The 17,786-nt window shown below is 36.6% G+C and overlaps 1 protein-coding gene across 1 annotated transcript in view; it reads left to right on the top strand.

The window, feature by feature from the left end:
• The window catches only part of SLC7A6 (solute carrier family 7 member 6), a 38,279-nt gene that overhangs the window by 7,171 nt on the left and 13,322 nt on the right, over window positions 1–17,786 (top strand). Inside the window, exons 2-5 of the mRNA XM_009276742.2 lie at window positions 5,951–6,525; window positions 10,258–10,381; window positions 12,203–12,347; window positions 14,940–15,063. Coding sequence (XP_009275017.1) covers window positions 5,951–6,525; window positions 10,258–10,381; window positions 12,203–12,347; window positions 14,940–15,063 — 968 coding nt within the window. The remainder of the gene's footprint in view (window positions 1–5,950; window positions 6,526–10,257; window positions 10,382–12,202; window positions 12,348–14,939; window positions 15,064–17,786) is intronic.

Here is a 17,786-nt window from a genome sequence, read left to right as displayed (position 1 = left end):
AGCCCTGAGGCGCCCGGCAGCCGCTTCCCTCCCGGCGCTGTCCAGGAGGCGTGAAATATGTCTGAACCTCGCATATTTTGTAAAGAGAACAGGGTAAACACCGCTTGGGGAGAGAGGAGCGGCCACCGAGGGGCGAAATGACCCCAAATCCTCCCTCCTGCGGCGCGACCCTGAGGGCCGGTCTCCTCACGCCGTTCCCGCCTGCGACAGCCCGTCATGTCGTGCACATCCCGACTTGAGGGTGGTTTTCTGGAGCCACGTGTTTTATTTAGTTTGGCAAGCAGGCGGGTATGAGGGTTGGTGCTCAGGTCGGGTTATAACAGGATGTTTTTTGGTGGTGGGTGCATGTAATTATAACTGCTCTGTTAACTAGCTATCGCAGGGAACTGAAGTGGGTTTGGTAATACCCTCAGGTGAGCATGTCTTTGCTTACTGGCATTTGGTAGTGATTTTGATTGTTTATGTGTTTTTTTAAGTGACGTGTATTAAATGCAATCTGATTAGGTGTGGCTGTAAGTTACGGCTGAAGAGTACACATGGGTATAGATTTGTAGGTAAGCGTGTGCCTTTTGACATTACTTTTCCCCGTTTTGAGAGGTTTCCACTTTTGTGCCCGAGCATAAAAAATAAGATAAATTATTTTAACAAACTCTGTTATTGTGCCTTCTGCCTTTACCTGGGGCTTATTGTGTAAATTTCATCAGATGTTCCTCTCATTGCAGCTGCTTCGTGCACTCCCAGCCTCACTTCTGTCTAAATGAAGACTGTCTACCACAAAGTCCCATGTTGTGAGCTTGCTTCTATTTTTTCCCTTGGAAATATAAAAATAAATTAGAAGTGTGAAGGATATAGTGGCATGTTATTTTCCACTTGTAGCTAGCACAGTTCCCTAACTTTAAAGTGATTTGGTTTAAAATCTAGGTTAATATTACTGAGGTGGATTTGTCTAGGGTTGGTACTTTAGGAAGTTTTGAAAAGTTTCTGAGACACTGTAACTGAATATCTGTTTGTGAGCTGATTATAGATCTCTACTTCATTTAATGTTCATAGCCTTATTCAGGATTTGTCTGAACATGTGGCTAGTATGTGTATTTGCTGAACATCTCTTGTGCAGCTGTGTCAGGTGTGTGTAGTCAGAACTTACTGCCATCACTGACACACTATCAAGTGAATAATTGACATAGTAACTTCTTTTCCTTACCTTTTTATATGATAAACACACCTTGTGCTTTTAAAAAAATGGGTGTTACAACCCATTCTATTTGATCAAAGGTTTATTTTATTTTTTATAGTGCTAAAGATGGTGTGTTTGCATATGTGAGCACAAAAGACTTGGTTGAACAGATTAGATCTTTACATTGGGAATTGCTTTTGTTGCAAGGGCTTCCTGTCTGCTAACTGTATGTATGGCAGGGAAATGATTCTTCTCTCACCAGAAACAAGAAAAACACATACTAGACAACTCTAAGCCTTTCCCACTTAAATGTTCAGACTGTGAGGTGCCTAAATATATACATTGCAAGGAATAGGCATTTCTGGGACTTACAACCTTTGCTCTGTTGGTGCTTAACTCCCTGAAGACTTTCATGCTGTTTGCCTGTGTAGGGCAATCTTGACTCTTACCCAAAGGGCCAATCATTGTGTTCAGAAATAGGAGTTTTACAGCTGCTATACGTGAATAGTCAAAGTATATATGTAAAGCTGTGTTACAACAAGAGCGTTTTTATGCAATCAAGACAACCGCGGAAGACAGAGGCAAGAACACTAGAAATCTTTGCTAATGAGCAACTATTGTATAAGAGTATAGCAAAACATAGTAAGCTTTTAGCAGTTTGGTATTTCATATCCGTCATTAACCTGCTCGCAAGTTCACCCCAAGTTGAACAAATGACAGGTCAGCTGCTGTCCTGCTCAGTGGGAGAGAGGGGATCTTCGCAGATGGTTCCTCTTTCCCTGCTCTTAAAGGAGGGCCACCCTGTAATGCGGTGTTAGTACTCTGCTAACTGCACATTAACCTTCATTAGTTCCTTTGGTACATGGCCAACATGTGATAGGCCTTATCAGAATATGTATTTTTGGTGAGACAATGAAGTGATCCTCGTTTCAGGTCACTGTGTCCTGGTTTTGTGTCAAAGCTTTCTATATCAACGGCAGTGTCATTTCAGTAAAGAATCTTATGCATATCAGCAAAAAGATTCCTCACAGCTGCAACGATCAGCAAAAACAAGAGTTTAAGACTTTGTATTGCGCAAGGGTGAGTGATGAGGAAATCCACGTTAGCTTGTGTGAAGGCATAAGCCTGCATTAGCCATAGCAGTCCTGTGGCAAGGCTGGCAGCATTAGAAATCAGCTAACAGTATTTTGAACTGGAGTATTATAGGATTATTGTATTTTAGAAAACATTTACTATTCCCCTCTGGTTCTTCTCTTCCAAGCCTGTCGTCTGCTTCCACAGAAATAATGGTCTTGTGGCAGAATAAAGGTTTTTAATATATGTGGTTTTTTCCTCAATATTGCTAATCTTAACATAGCTTCAGTTTTCTCTAGTTTCTGCTCTCCCTCCTCCTTTGTAGGTTTGGTGGGTTTTTTTTTCAGTCAGTCAAAGCTGCTGAGTTTAGTTCCAGTTAAGATTAAGTGAAGTGCTTGTAGGAAAAAACCTGCCAATAGTTTTGTTTCTGTCATAGAGGTGGTGTAATAAGACACGCGACTCAGGCAAATAAGCAATTCCTGCCCTGAAGGCTTTAAGGATATAAAACAAACAAGGTTAGAGAAGAGAATGAAATGCCAAATCTTGAGTGAGCTGTTGCACACACCTTCATGCAAATCCTAGTTGTCAGCAGATGCCTGAAATTGGGAATAACAAAAGCAGACTTGAAGAGGAGGAAAGAGTATTGAGAGAAAAAATAAGCTAGATTGAGAGGATATTATGGTGGTTTTTTCCTGGGTAGGGTAGAATAGGGCAAGAAACAGTCAAGGTCATCAGTAACAAAATTGTATAGAACTGCAGTCACGTGCTGCTAATTGAGGTGGAGGCATTTGAACAGTGACAGGGTCTGTAGTTACAGGTAATTAAATGTACCTCTGAACTTCAGACCATGAGGTAAATTGTGGTGACTCTTAGTCCAAAACTGCCGCTGTGCGAACAAATCAGATTTGATTTGATTTGAATGATTCAATTAATTTGAATCAAATCAAATCATCAAAATGCCTGAGTATTCAAAGTCATGTTTGTGCTTCTGAACGAGTCATACTTTCAAAGGTGTTCCAGGAAGAAATGGGAATGATAATTAGGATATGTGAAGTAAGAAATCATAAAGCTGTGTAGTTATTACCAGAATGATGTTCTATATCCATGAGTCAATTCTTAACATATTACTCAGTTTTATCCTTTGGGATAGGGGAAGGGTTGAGAATGAACATGGCATATTTTCAAACTGGCAGTGGGATGTCATAATAGTAGCTGTAGTATTCTTATTTTTTCCACTGACATTTGTCTAGAGTGATTTGCCTTCTGAAATATATTTGCAACTAGTGTCTTGTCCGAGTCAAAATAGAAATGAAAAGACTCAATTTGGAGTTGAATGTTATTTCTACGGGTCACAAGTGTTCTTTAAATCCACTTCTTACGGTTAAATTAGTCATTAAGACATCTGCTTTGATTATTTGTCCTGCTGTTTTACACATTTATGCTTTCTGATGATTGCATCATATTTGCAATTGATTACTGTATAAATTAATATAAATTATTATAATAATAACTGAACTTTCTCTTGTAAAGCAAACCAAATAATCTTACAAGCTCATAGGCCGTATGTCTTTCTGAAGACTTAGCTCTACTACACCAATAACAGAAAATCAGCCAGTATGTGGTTGCAAATGAATTTGGCACAAGATAGATGGAAGAGTAAATAACAAGGAGAACCAGTAACAACTGGTGAGCTGAATTTGCTTTTGTTTTCCTTTGCAGTTTTGGGCACAGTCGTCTGTAGAAACTGTGTGGATCCCTCTCTTCTAATTAGTTTAATTTTGTTGGAGATGCCTCATTATAACACTCAAGCTTTTAAGTTCTGAAATAGCAGACTTTAGTTTCTGGAAGGTTGAAAATTTTTAGTCTTATTAAAAATGTGAAATTTGATGGCTTGTGATGTATGTATGGCACTAGATAAAAAGTTGAATCATGTATAAATGATAAAATATGTATTTAGTAATTAACCATCTCTGTGTTTCTTTGAAATATTAAGGGGGAAATAAATCAGAAGGCATCCAACTAAACAGATTGAGGATCTCATTTTGCATTATTTAAAAGAACACAGTCTCTATTTTAATGTGGAAAAAGTTAGAAGATTCATGAACTGGAGGTGAATGATGTAACATGTTTCAGTAAATTGTTTGTACTCCATTTCAGTAGAAGTTACTTTTTTATTGATTGAAAATAATCTTTTCACATCTTTAGAACTATTCTAGTTCAGGGATGTCAAGTCAGATTTTCTGTATTGTAGTATACAGGCGTTGGCTTTATAATAAAGGAAGAGTATGATTATTACGTTTCCCTCCAGAAAGGTGTGCCCCTAACTGCATGAGCAAAACCTTGTATGTTTGTATGTTACTAGATGCATAGATATATATGCAGTTTGGGTGATTGCATACTGATCTTTTAAAATCCCCGTACTCAGGGTTTTTGTTCTCTTAGTTGGCAAGTTTATTGTTGGAATAACAAAACCATTTGTAAAATTAGTGTTACCCCAAAAAAGCGCAAAACCTTTTTTTTTCTCCCTGCTAGATCAGCTGCTTTATTCTAATTGACCCAGACTTTTTAATTTTTCTGTTCTGTAGTAAATGGCTGAAGTATACACTGAGGGTTTAATGAGGAGCAGGGCAAATGAATGGTAGTGCATTCTGGTAATTATGTAAGGCCTATTCTTTATGGAGCTGATAACCTAGTAATCAAAGGTACATTTGCAATTTAAGCTGGTTTCCATACAAGACTGTTCCTTGAATAGATTATTTCTTACTTGAAATTCTATAAAAAGGGCCTTATTCAGAATTACTGCTAATTTCTGGTATATTTTTGTGCTAATAAATGTTACTAGCAGTAACTTGCTTTTGGAAAGCATGGGAGAATTTCCTGGATACTTGAGAAGAAGGTGGTTCATTTCCAAATGGTCAATTCTGAAGCAGAGGAAAATGTTTATTTCACCTCTGTGTTCTTAGGTGCTGTTAGATACAGTAAAATAATGCAATGGAGGAATTTGGATTGAAACTACTGTGGGTTTTTTCATGTACAGCCTGCGCTCCTAGATAACTCCAAGAAATGAGGCAGTGGGAACTGGGAACAGTTTCGTGGAGGGGGGAGGGAGTGAACTAGTAGCAGTTAAAAGTCAAGAGTTGGATCAAGGGGATTCTGGAGTAAGTATCTCTTCATATTGCCCTTGGCAAGAGCCCACACTGCGTTAATAAAATGTGCAACCCTCTTACTAGATCACTCATAACTTACATGTGTAAGTACAATAATTTGATTAATTTTTTTAGTACTGTAATAAATCTATGTTCATGATTAGAACTTCCAGCTTGGTCTTACAGTGCTTGCTTTTCTGTATCACGTCACTTTGCTTTTATCTGTTCTTTCTTCCTTTTCAACATTGGAATCCCTCAGTTCGTTTTTGGTTGGGTTGTTTGTTGTTGTTTCTCCCCCCTCCCCCAAAGGTAGAAGCTCCTTTCTCAGCTTAAGTTATATTGGAATTTGTCTCTTGTTCTGTGTGTGTTGGTTTTTCTGTTTATTTTAACTATGCATGGATTTACCTTTGTGTAAGAACACATACGAAGTAACAGAAGGGAATTTCTCGATTTACATTTGTAAATCATAGGGTGAAAAGGTAGAAAGAAGATTTGGCAAGAAAGTCTTGGCATAAAAGATTTTATAATGATTTCAGCTGTCTATATTTTGTTTTAGATTGTGATTTGGCGTCGTGGAGAATTCACAGTCTTTCCACAATGGGAGAAAGGACAGATTGTATGAAGTCGCATAGTTCACTGGCTGAATACAGCCCCGTCAATAAATCAGACAGGACAGATCCAAGTGACAGCTGTGAAATGCAGGATGGAAACCAAAATACAATGCAACTGAAGAAAGAAATATCTTTGATAAATGGGATAAGCCTTATAGTAGGCAACATGATTGGTTCAGGTATCTTTGTCTCTCCCAAAGGAGTTCTCATCTACAGCAAATCTTACGGATTGTCTCTAATAATTTGGGCAATCGGAGGGATTTTTTCAGTCTTTGGAGCTCTCTGCTATGCTGAACTTGGAACCACTATTACAAAGTCAGGAGCCAGCTACGCATATATCTTGGAGTCTTTTGGGAGCTTCATTGCTTTTATTCGTTTGTGGACCTCACTCCTAATTGTTGAGCCAACTAGTCAGGCAATTATTGCCATCACCTTTGCTAACTACATAGTTCAACCTTTCTTCCCTTCTTGTGATCCTCCATATTTGGCTTGCCGTCTTATAGCAGCTGCTTGTGAATGTAAGTATTTCTTGAAATTTACTACAGTAATTTTTTATCCAGGGTTAAGCTTTTATTAAAACAAATCCTACCAAGTCCCAGAACCTACAACGGTTTAAGTTACAGCAGGGAAAAGAACAATTTCCAGCACATGAATAACTTGTAGGTATTCAGTCAGTGAATTTTCTCATTCAGAAGCAGAACAAGGTATTTAACTCTTCCAAGTTTACTTCCATGGGAAAAGTGGGGGAAAAAGTTTGTTTTCCCTCAGGGACGTATATTGAATCAAACCTCAAGATATTCTTGGTGTGGTCTAAAAGTTGTTGCAGAATAGCTCTTACGCTATGAATTCTGCTGTAATTTATTTTACAATAGCTTCTCAATGTAGACATGCTTAAGTAATTACTCTGGTAGCGTTTCAAAAGATCATTCATTCAAGATTATTCTTCATGCTCATGATTAACAGTAACATAAAAAACTTGTACCTGTTGTAAAGCTTTTTTGAAAAGCAGAAATTTTGTGTGCGCATAAAACATTGAGATGTTTGTAATCAGATAGCTAGCTCTGTTAGTCAATATGAACAGCTGTCCACGTGCTTCAAATCAGGACTGTTCTGCTGTATCAAGAGAATGAAACTGTATGATTGTACTGTGTGTGTCTTAATTTAGGTATTTCCTATTAAAAGTGTTTATATACATATTTTACATTTCCAGTAAACAGTGAAAAATATATTTCAGAAAGTCTATATGGCAATCCTTTGTCATATACTGATCATCATCGCTGTGTGCTGTGGAGTCTGCCATTCCTATTGACCTGATGCTTTTATCATAAAGCTAATAAAGAACTTGGGGTTTTTTACTGCTAACAATATGCTACAGGGAGGAGATGTGCTGCTCCTAGCTGGTTCCTTTTTGAGGCAACAGGGAGTCTGTTGAAATAGCTCTAATGTTTCTTATTACAGTTGTCTATGTAGGACTAGAAGAAGGGAAAGACAGCGCAGTAGCGTGTGCTTCAAATATTTCACCTCTATAACTAGTTGTGAACATTATAGCTTCCCCTTCCATTTTTCTAAGTTAATTTGTTACTGTTGGGAAAGCACTAATGTGCTGGTCCAGGTAGTGGGAAGAATAATCACAAAATTCCTCCAAAAAATCCGTCAGCTTACTCAGTTCTGTTCCCTCCATCTCCCTCCTCCCTTCCAAATGTGTGTCCATATTTTGTTGTGACAACTTCAGGAAAGAAATGAAGGACCTGTAGTGTCATGTCCACATTCCTTAAACAGATACTGTCCCAAGGTATCCTGGCACAGATTCAGGAGTGTGGGGGAATCTGCTCTTCCATTTAAGGTATCTCACATCTGAGGGGAGTTAGCCCTCATAAAAAGCAGTTTATGAAAAAGCAAGAAATTAAGACAAAGTGACTCAGTTAAAATTATTATATAGTAGATGTAGAAAGACAATGTGATGTCCTCTACACTTGCTGCTAAGAGAGGGAATTTAGCACATTTTTCTTTAGTGGAGACATGTGACAGCAAGATCACTCTTATGTAGGTGGAACAACTTACTTTAAATGTTCATTTTATGGTTTAAATGCTTGTTCTGCCCTGCTCTAGGTGTCAGCGCTGAGACTCTCACCTCTGTTCTACAACTTCATTTAGCTGTTCCTGTTAAAGCCTACGCTTCTCCCTGGCCTGGCAGGGCTGATGTTGTGTGTCAAATCCTTAGCTCTGGATACGATTAATACTTTATTAATGAAGTTGCTGGGAGTGGAAGTCTGAACATTGGTTAGGTACAGATTGTATGTGAGAATGGGTGGGTTTGTTGTGGGGTTTCTTTTTGTTTGTTTTTTTTTTAAGCTGTAGTAAGAACAATACTAGATCTAGTGTGAGATCAGTCTTAGTGTTATACAGCATTACTTTGTCAATCATTTTGCCAGTGGGTGTGGCATCTGGTGCTACAGAACTAAACTTGACAGTTCTCAGGAACTTTAAGCAGCTAAACGATAATTAAGTTGAAGAAAGCATGAGAGAATAATTTTAGTAAAAGAAAGAGGGAGGGGATGTGGCTTATTCAGATTCTTGATTATCTTTTTTTTTTTTCTTTTAAGATATCAGAAGCAGAGTAGCATTTCATCTAAAGCAGGGAACAAGTCCTAACTCACTAAAATAAGGAGTTAATAATAATTATTCCCAATGAAAGTTGCTTTAAAAAAAAAAAATTAATGGCCAAAATAAACCCTGTGAGCAAATACTCCATAGATAATACCGATCATTAAAACTGCAGAGCAGAGACCAAGCAGAGTTGTTTTTTTCCTGAGGGCTCTTTGGGAGCTGTGGCAGTCTGGACTGTTGAAATTTGATACAACTGTTTTTTTCCCCTCATCTTGCCAAGCTCAGTGGAATCTCGTTCAGCTATTCCACTTGGCCAGACTGTCCAGTGTACTAGTGCCACGCTTCTGAGATCATTACCTTTCTTTTGTTATCTTTTTAAAATTGTTACTTTTCTATTTGGTAACTGTGCTAAGTACATTTTTATCGTAATAGTATCACATTATTCTTGGATTATGGGAAAGGAAATAATTTATCACATCTTTTCATTTAATTTTGATTTACTACTACTTTACTCCTTAAACAATAAAGTTTAGGTTTTATTTTTATGCATATTTAAAATACATAGTACAAGAAAATTGTTTGGAGATAAAAAGTATAGTAGAATATAACGACTTTTTTACTAGTTGGGGGGAAAAAGAGATTTGGGGAAAACTTCTGGGTTGGAATCAATAATGTAATGATAATCTGGGTAAGAAAACTATGCACTGAATTAGTATTTTGTTCAATAAAGAATACTGAAGATACTGAATCCTATTCAATATTCAGCATTTGAGTTCAGGCAGAAGTTGTCTGGCTCTCCACTTGAGGAAAAAGTAATAAATGCAAAAGCAAAATGTTGAGAGCCATGAGAACAATGTATTTCAACAATAGCTTGAAATGTGTTTATTGGGGAAGTTGATCATATGAGTAAGTTTAGTCAGCCGCTGTTACTAAAATATTTGTGAAATCTGAAGGTCTCACTTCAAGTTCCATTACAGTCTTGTGAAATAGGTCTGAGACTGATGTATTTTGGGAGAGAGGGAGGAATATATTCAGAATACTTATTACTTACTACCAGTTCTTTAAAATCCAGATTAATGTTGCCTTAGCTGTAAAGCCTATGTTACTTGGTCAGATCTGTTCTAACCTCGCTTAGTAATAGTTTAATACAACTGGAAAAGAGTATTGAATTGCCTGTGACCACATTCAGTATTACAAATACTCTGTGGATGTTGAACTCATCCTCAGACTAACAAGGAAGGGGAAAAAACTTTTCACACACTATTTTAATATGTTTGCTAAAGGAATTTCTAGATAATCTTTCATTTATCAGAACAATATTCATACATTGAAATGAATTATGCAATGCTTTCTTTAGCTTCAGGATAGTTGCAGAGTGCCGCTGATGGGGGTAACGTTAGGAAAATGGGCATGTAATCAGAGAAGGGGAAGGTCCTTCCTTCCATCTTTTGAAACAGTGTGTTTAGAACATCTGTTTCCTACTGTTTTGTTTAAACCAGTGTATTTTCAGTACCAGTGTATTTTGCTTAGTTTAACCTAAGTATTAATATAACAGGTAAGTGCATATTTAGATTATAATTTAAAATCTTTGAAAAATGAATTAAACTGAATATTGTTCATTTTTTTTTCTCCCCCCCCCCCCGGGGCCTTTCCATTTAAAAATTGTGCCTACGTTAAATGGGGAACACGGGTGCAGGATATATTTACTTATGCTAAAGTCACTGCTCTTATTGTCATCATCATAACCGGACTTGTTAAAATATGCCAGGGTAAGCTTATAAAATTAAAGCAAAGGTTTGTATTTATCAGTTAAACTGAGTAACTGGTCTAAAGACTGTAAAATACCTCTGTATGTGTTATCAAATGCCTCAGTACAAGCATAATATAGCCACTTTGAAAACACCAATAATACCAAAGTTAGGCATTATCATGATATTATATCATGAGAAGCTATCCTATCTCAGCTGACTTTGAACTAGGTACGAGAAGGTAACTGATTGCTCAGCAATGTTGTTCAACTTACAGCCTGCGGTATGAAATAATAAAGGAAATGAAAACAGCAAAATACAGAGCTAGCAAAATACGATGGGAGCGGAGAAAGCTGTAAATTTCTGTAAGGAGCATACTACTTTACAATGAGATCAACTGAATATTTTTTTACAAAATGAATTTTGTGCAAGTCTGAAAGTGACTGAACTTGAAGTAAAAATAGATTTGTAAGAACATGTAAGTAGATTTGTGAAACAGCAGCTCTTTTTTTTGCTCAAATCCTGAGTTCTGTTATAGCTTTTGAGAATTAGAAAGTTGCTGGGGTTTTGGATTTATTTATTTTTTTTTAAATTTGTGTGTGTGTTGGGCACTGTGCCTTCAAGTTAGAGGAATTCTGAACTTAGTTTTGTTCTTATCTCTTCCTTTGGGGAGAATTTATTGGTGTGTTAGCTTAAAAAAATTACCCTGCTTTCAAAGCTGCCATAAAGGTCTTTCCCTGGCAATCTGGCAATTTGTGTCCTTTGCTCTAACCGGTTATTGTTGAAAGTCCATGAGCAAGGTAATTATTGTGAATGGAACAAGAATATGCATATGTGAGCACCATGCTGGAGTGTTTAATCCTTAGCACATCTGCCCATCCCTTGTTTTGTAGATACTGAGCTTGTTCACTACTAACTTCCTTGACATTGTCTCCCTTCTGTGTTTCTAATTAAGCAGTTACTCTGCCTGTGTCTGTGCCAAGGGAATAGCAATATCTGGTTAGGATAAAAAAGAGAAAGAAGTGAAGGTATTATAGAGGCCTCAAATATTTGCCTGGCCAGTTTCGATGAAGTCTAAACATTTCAGGATGCATAGTACAGGGCATGTTTTGGAGATACATAGTTACTCACCTGTCTGTATTTGGTGTTTTTGTGTGTGTGTCTGCATATGTAAAATAGTCTAAATATATAAAACTGCCATTGATGAGCTTGTCTTGACTTGCTTAAAATCAAAAGATGGCACAAGTTCTCACAAATACTGGTGCAAAAAAAAAATACGCTTTTTCTCTTAGCTTGGGAAAATTTTATCTCAAGTAACAATAATATTTTATGTTCTGTTAATTCTCAGTTTTCTATTTTTAATAGCTAAAACTTAAACATCCATTTAGTGGGAGTTTTTTTGGTCATAGTTATTTAAAATCAACTGTAATCTTTGTTTTCTGCATAGGATAAATGATTGAAAATTTAAAAGGATATAGAAGGGCAGAGTGGATTATTTTATAAATACATATGTTATAAAAAATAGCCTCAGCCTGAGTATTGTCATTGCCAGTTGTTTGTAGCTTAGTCTGAACTTAATGTTCCTGAACTTTTTGTGCCATTGTGGACAAACTAGGTGTTTAATTATAGAACAGTATCATCCACAGAGCATAATTTTTAGTAGTTTAAATGCCATGCTTATTCTCATGGCTGAAGCACAGAGTAGAATTGGAAAAAGGGATTAATAAGCAGCTTTGAAGGAATTAGGGTTTCTGAGTTTTCTTGTATTTGTGTGCCAAATTGAAAAAAATTACTTGCTGTATTTTATTATCCTGTACTTCATTGCATTTCTTCCACACACAGGACATTCATCGCACTTTGAGAACTCTTTTGAGGGATCCTCTTTTGATATCGGAGACATTTCCCTCGCGCTTTATTCTGCCTTGTTCTCTTACTCTGGTTGGGATACACTCAATTTTGTAACGGAAGAGATCAAAAACCCAGAAAGGTAAATGATTTGAGCTTTCTAAACCTGGATAGTTCCCAAGTTGCTCGTTTTGTGGCTGTCTTTCACTAATGAGTTCTGAGCTTATACGGAAATGAGTAGAACTGTTCTATACTTAGATGGTAAGGCTGTGAACAGCCATTAGCAAAGATTTATTAGTTTTAAACTCCATTAAAAATGAAAAAAAAAAAGGTAAGAATAAGTAAGTTCAGACGATTGCAGGATGCTGTATTCAGTGCTTGATAAGCTTTCAGTTCAAGATGTTGCTACTATTTATTACAATAGGTGTTAATATTGCAGTGAAACAGTTACATAACTGTAGTCTGTGCTGTGTTTATCTGTGCAATAATTCTGATTTGCTATTTAAGAATGATTTCATATTTAAGAATGTTATCTTTTCCATGAATTTATGCTCTAACAGTGACTGACTAATCTTGTTCAGTTGTGAGTCTGTAAGCAGATGCCTTTGTGTTAAAAATAGAATTCCATTTGATAGTTTTCACTTCCTATTATAAGCAACAGCTCAGATTGCTACAACCAAAAAATAAAGAATGGAACATAGATTCCTCCCCCCCCCCCCCCCCCTCCCCCCCCCCCCTGCCAGTTCTCCCAACTGATGTTGACTTTTGCAGTTTGTTCTGTTACCCCTGAGTTCTATGCTGTGCATTCATTTAACCAGAAAAGTTATCTATTAAAAAGGTAAAATAGCAGATAAATATTTTAACTCTAAAAATAGTTATTTTTAGTCAGAATTTCAGGTTGACAGTGTTTCCTTAAATTGTCTTGCAAAGGTTTGTAATATGTATTCAAAAGAGACGTACGTTTTGTATTTGCACCAGTCATTTGGTCCTTCAAATTGTATTTTTTCCACTGAAAAAGCTCCCCTTTAGAGTGCTGTTGCAATGCCTTTTCATCTTTTTAAAGTTAGTGTATTGTTCTGTGTTATCAGTTGGATAACTCTTGTTATCTATTGTTTTGAAAAGTAATTTTTTCTCACAGGATATTCATCTGATGAAAATTTCTTTAGATTCATTTGCTTTGCTATTTATAAGCATCAATGCCTAATACAAGCTTCATTCTTGGTGACAATTGTAGCTGATAAAGTGAACTTCAAATTTCAGCTTTCTACATTGACAATTCTTGGGAATAATGAGATGTTCCAGACTTCTATAAAATTACTCCAAGAATTACATACTTTTCATATTCACTTGATTCATAGTGCCCTCATGCTTGTCCAGTCAAAAGTTGCAATCCACAAGTTAAATTTGAAACAGTCCCTTGGCTTTAATCTTGGGTGATGCAAAGTCCTTAAAATGCCATTTCAGCTTTTTGTTGCATTAAGTAACATTTCTGAATTAATTTCTAAGTGGTTTTCTAATTGTTTCTTCTCTGCGCTGAGGTTCACAGGTCTCTTACTGTGAGTGTGCAACCTGAAAGCAGTCTCAGAACTCCCAGTTACTAATTTACTGATTTATATTGGGGGGGATGTGGCGTGTGTTTGTTTTTCTGCTTCCACAGCATCAGACTGACCCAGCTGGAGTTCTGAGCCTCAGGAAATTTTTGAGGAAACTTCCAAAGTGCATTTTATTTTTCTGCTTTGTTGGGGTTTTGGTGGTTTTTTGTTGGGGTTATTGAAAACCGTGTTCATGGCAAATGCTCATCCATGTCACCATGTCGTGTTTGATTTCAAGCTGGGCAAATGCGAGAGTAACACTCTCAGTTTTGCTTTCCCTTTTGAGACATTTGAATATCCCTGCAAGCTTTGGGGAAAGAATAAGGCTGAGAAAAGCCAAAGCCTAAGATTAAAAGTTTGCTTCTGCTTCTGCTCTGCAGAGTTTCTCCCTGTGGAGCTGCAGACTCAGGGCTGTGAGTTTCTCTCAGCTTTAAATTAGATCTTACCTGTTTACATCTAGAGGTTTGCAGTGTTTTCATGTTACTCCAGACTTTTTTTGTATTACTTTCTAGACATGTGTTTGCTAGTAAGATACACCACATCCAGAGATTCATAGCTGTGCAGCAATTTTGGATCTGTCCTCTGCATCTCTACTTTCTGCAGTTATGCAGCCCAATTAGTTTGTTCTCTGCAGTGATGAGTGCAGATGAGAAGACCAGGGGTTGGGTTTGGTTTAGTGGATCTCCCTACATCAGTTCTAGAAGTGAGTGCTAGAAGAACAGCAGCATTCCCCCGGGAGAATGAGTGTGGTGACTCAGAGCTCTGCCCCTTTGGGTTCTAGTTGTGGTAATTAACAGGGCCAGTAGGAGATAATTTAAAGCATGTAAATTTGAAGGCTGTTATTACTGATCTGGAAACCCTGAAGTTACGGTACTTGAAAAGCAGTTGCATAGATTCCCTTTCTACACATAATTTAGGTTTTAAGTTATTGCAAAAAATGAGATTTTTTTTCCAGTATTCTGTATTACAATTTCTAGTTTTAAAAGAAACCAAACTCTTCAGAGATACCTATTTTGAAATCTTTATACTGTCTTCATACCTTTTATTGCTAAGGTAAAGGATGCAAATAAATAAGTTTATTCTGTTATTAATGGATTTTTTTTTTCCTGGGTTGTGGGTTTTGGGGTTTTTTTGTGTTACAGGAACTTGCCACTGGCTATTGCAGTGTCTATGCCAATTGTGACTGTTATCTATATTATGACCAATATAGCTTACTATACAGTGCTGGATATCGAAGCCGTTCTTTCTAGTGATGCTGTGGCAGTGGTAAGTTGATCATGTGGTATTTTGCTATATTATTCACTTTTCACCTTTTAGGGATGCATTTCATTTTGAGGAACAAAACAGGAAAAATCCCTAGTTTATTATAGTACTTCACTGAATACAGGAGGACAGACCAACTCATCATGAATAATTTAATCTTAAATAGAAAAGTAGGTAATGAAATCACGTATAATAATAATATTATCAGATTTATTAAAGCAAGCACAGATGCATCTTGTTAATGTATTTTGCAAAGATGCTAATTAGACTTGTGCACTTTGAGCTGATTGTAAATTAGACTCATTAGTACATAATTGTCTTCTCTGTTCCTTCATGCTGCAGTATTTAGAAAGCTGGAGCGGTACGCAGAACAGTGTTGCACTGAGCTACATTCTATTGAGCTAATAATTGGTGCAATGCATATCTGGAAATGGATGTGTTGCAGCTCAGCTATGACAAAGTTTAGCTTTATATCTCCTTTTTAATAACTTAAATCACTGTCTTCCCAGCGCTGTATTAATTCCAACAACTTTTAATATTTTGAAATTCATTATTTTTGTATATGGATGGAAGTTTAAATCCAATTAAAATATATAAGCTTCTTAAAGTAAAAGTTGGTCAAAACATGTTTGATACTTAAAGCTAATCATTAAACAAAAGTGAAGGGTTTTCTTTGCCGTGTAGCTAGTAAATTAATTGGATAGTTCTAGTTACTATACCCTTTAGACTTGAGACTAGGAAAATTTAATCTTCTTTTTGGTTATTTAAATTGGAGGAAAATAAAAAGCTTTCCTCCCTTTTAGATTCCCAATTGGCTTCTAAAATTTAAATAGTTAGACAATGGACAGAGAGTTTTAAATACATCAAAATGAAGAAAGTATTCACTCTGTTCCCACAGAGGATTATTATCATTAAAAACTGGCTTAGCAAATCAGCAAACTCTTGTTTCAGGTATTTAGGCAGATGGTTCCGCAAAAGCATTTACTTGACTTTCTTTCAAACTTGAGAAATATTTATATTTAATGTAAGCTTTCAAAATAGTTTATGGTAAATGTGGGCTGTAACTTGTTACTTCAAATGCAATTATGCAGGTGTTTATTTAAAAATGTATTGAAAGTAAATAAATTTTAATTCTTTGCCTCTTTTTAGTTGGAATATGGAAATACAAAAGTCATAAAATATATTGTAGAAAAACTTGGCAAAATGCTTCAGAATGAAACAAAACAAGACAAGGACAGAAAATACTTAATTTTGAATCAGCATATGCTGAGGGGTAATAAAATCTCCAGGAATATTTATTTCTGTTGTAGGCTATGGTATCCCATATAAAGTACCTTCCAGTGACTCATAATGGAATTCTAATTCTTGTCTAGAATTAATTAATCCAGACAAAATTAAAAGCCAATATACAGTCCACTGTCCGTCCTGACTTCTGTAAAGCAATACACTATTGTTTTTTTCTAACAAAGACTTGGAAAATACACTCCTTTGACAGCAATCAAATTCTGCAATCCAGCCTATCCCCTAAGAGTATTCTGTGCCTACTTTATTGCTCTTGGCCTTTGTCATAACAGAGGTTTATACAGCCATTTGGTGAATGGGATCAGGATAACTGATCTACCCTGGTAGGTTGGGGGAAAGATTCACTGTGGGCCTGTCCAATCTATGTTGCTGTACGCAGCAAGTGGTAGTACTGCAGCAGCAGTGGGTGGCCAGATAAAGGATGGATGACGGATGCCTGAACCTTACTACACATGTGAAACCCAGGCCTAAATTTTTATGATTTTATATACTCTTTATTTAGTTGTTCTTTGACATTGTTCTTGACCAAAAGTGAGTATATATTTATTTTTTTGTGTGTATATGCATTTATGTTTGTACACATGCTGTGTAATTTTACATGAAATTGTAATTCTCAGAACTGGACAGATCAGGTCTTCCCCTCTAGTATAGGATACATCCGGATATGGAGGAGAAAAAAGGAAGACTTAAGAATGGTATAAATCCTTAGTCAATCTAATTGCACACAGAGATTTTGGGCGACCAGGATAAGAATGAAAAAATATGTTTGCGATTTCCAAAGTTATTAGGGGATTTACTTCTTGTGCTAGTTTTAATGAAACTTAGCCGAATTAATGACTTTGGAAGTCTAGAGCTGTGCTTTTTCACTAGATCTCAGGATTGCCAAATACTTGCACTTAAAAGTTTAACTAATGTTCTATCTAAAGGCATTTTTGCTGAGATGTCTCATCAGCTGGCAAACAATGGTCTTCTGATTGCCACTACTTATATATATCCCTTTTAGAATGACAAGGTGAAAGTGCAGCTGAAGATTAACACATGACTTATTATAAGATTCCTTTTCATTGCTGATATGAATTTAATTGTCCAGTTTTATGAAACCAACTTTAAGCTTGATCTACTAATACATTATCAAGTAGTGTGGACCTCTGGAAAGATGTCTGTGGAGTGGAACAGTTGACACTGAGGACCTGACATGCACACTACACATCCTTCAGGGGTATTTTACTTTGGATTACCTCTAATGAGGTCCCGTGGACTGAATGCCTATGTGTGGTTGGATTGCAGTAGGGGAGTGCAGTAGGTATGCTCTTGAAGCGCATCTTCCAATTCAGCCTGTTCTAAAAGGGAAGCTTCCTTTACCTCCGATGCTAAACAATATGAACCAAAAAGCAGTAAGTAGCAATACTTGGGAGAGTTGCTTC

Source organism: Aptenodytes forsteri, unplaced genomic scaffold, assembly GCF_000699145.1.
Source record: "Aptenodytes forsteri isolate BGI_AS27 unplaced genomic scaffold, ASM69914v1 Scaffold33, whole genome shotgun sequence".
Classification (NCBI taxonomy): domain Eukaryota; kingdom Metazoa; phylum Chordata; class Aves; order Sphenisciformes; family Spheniscidae; genus Aptenodytes; species Aptenodytes forsteri.
This window is presented reverse-complemented; position numbering and strand designations above follow the sequence as displayed.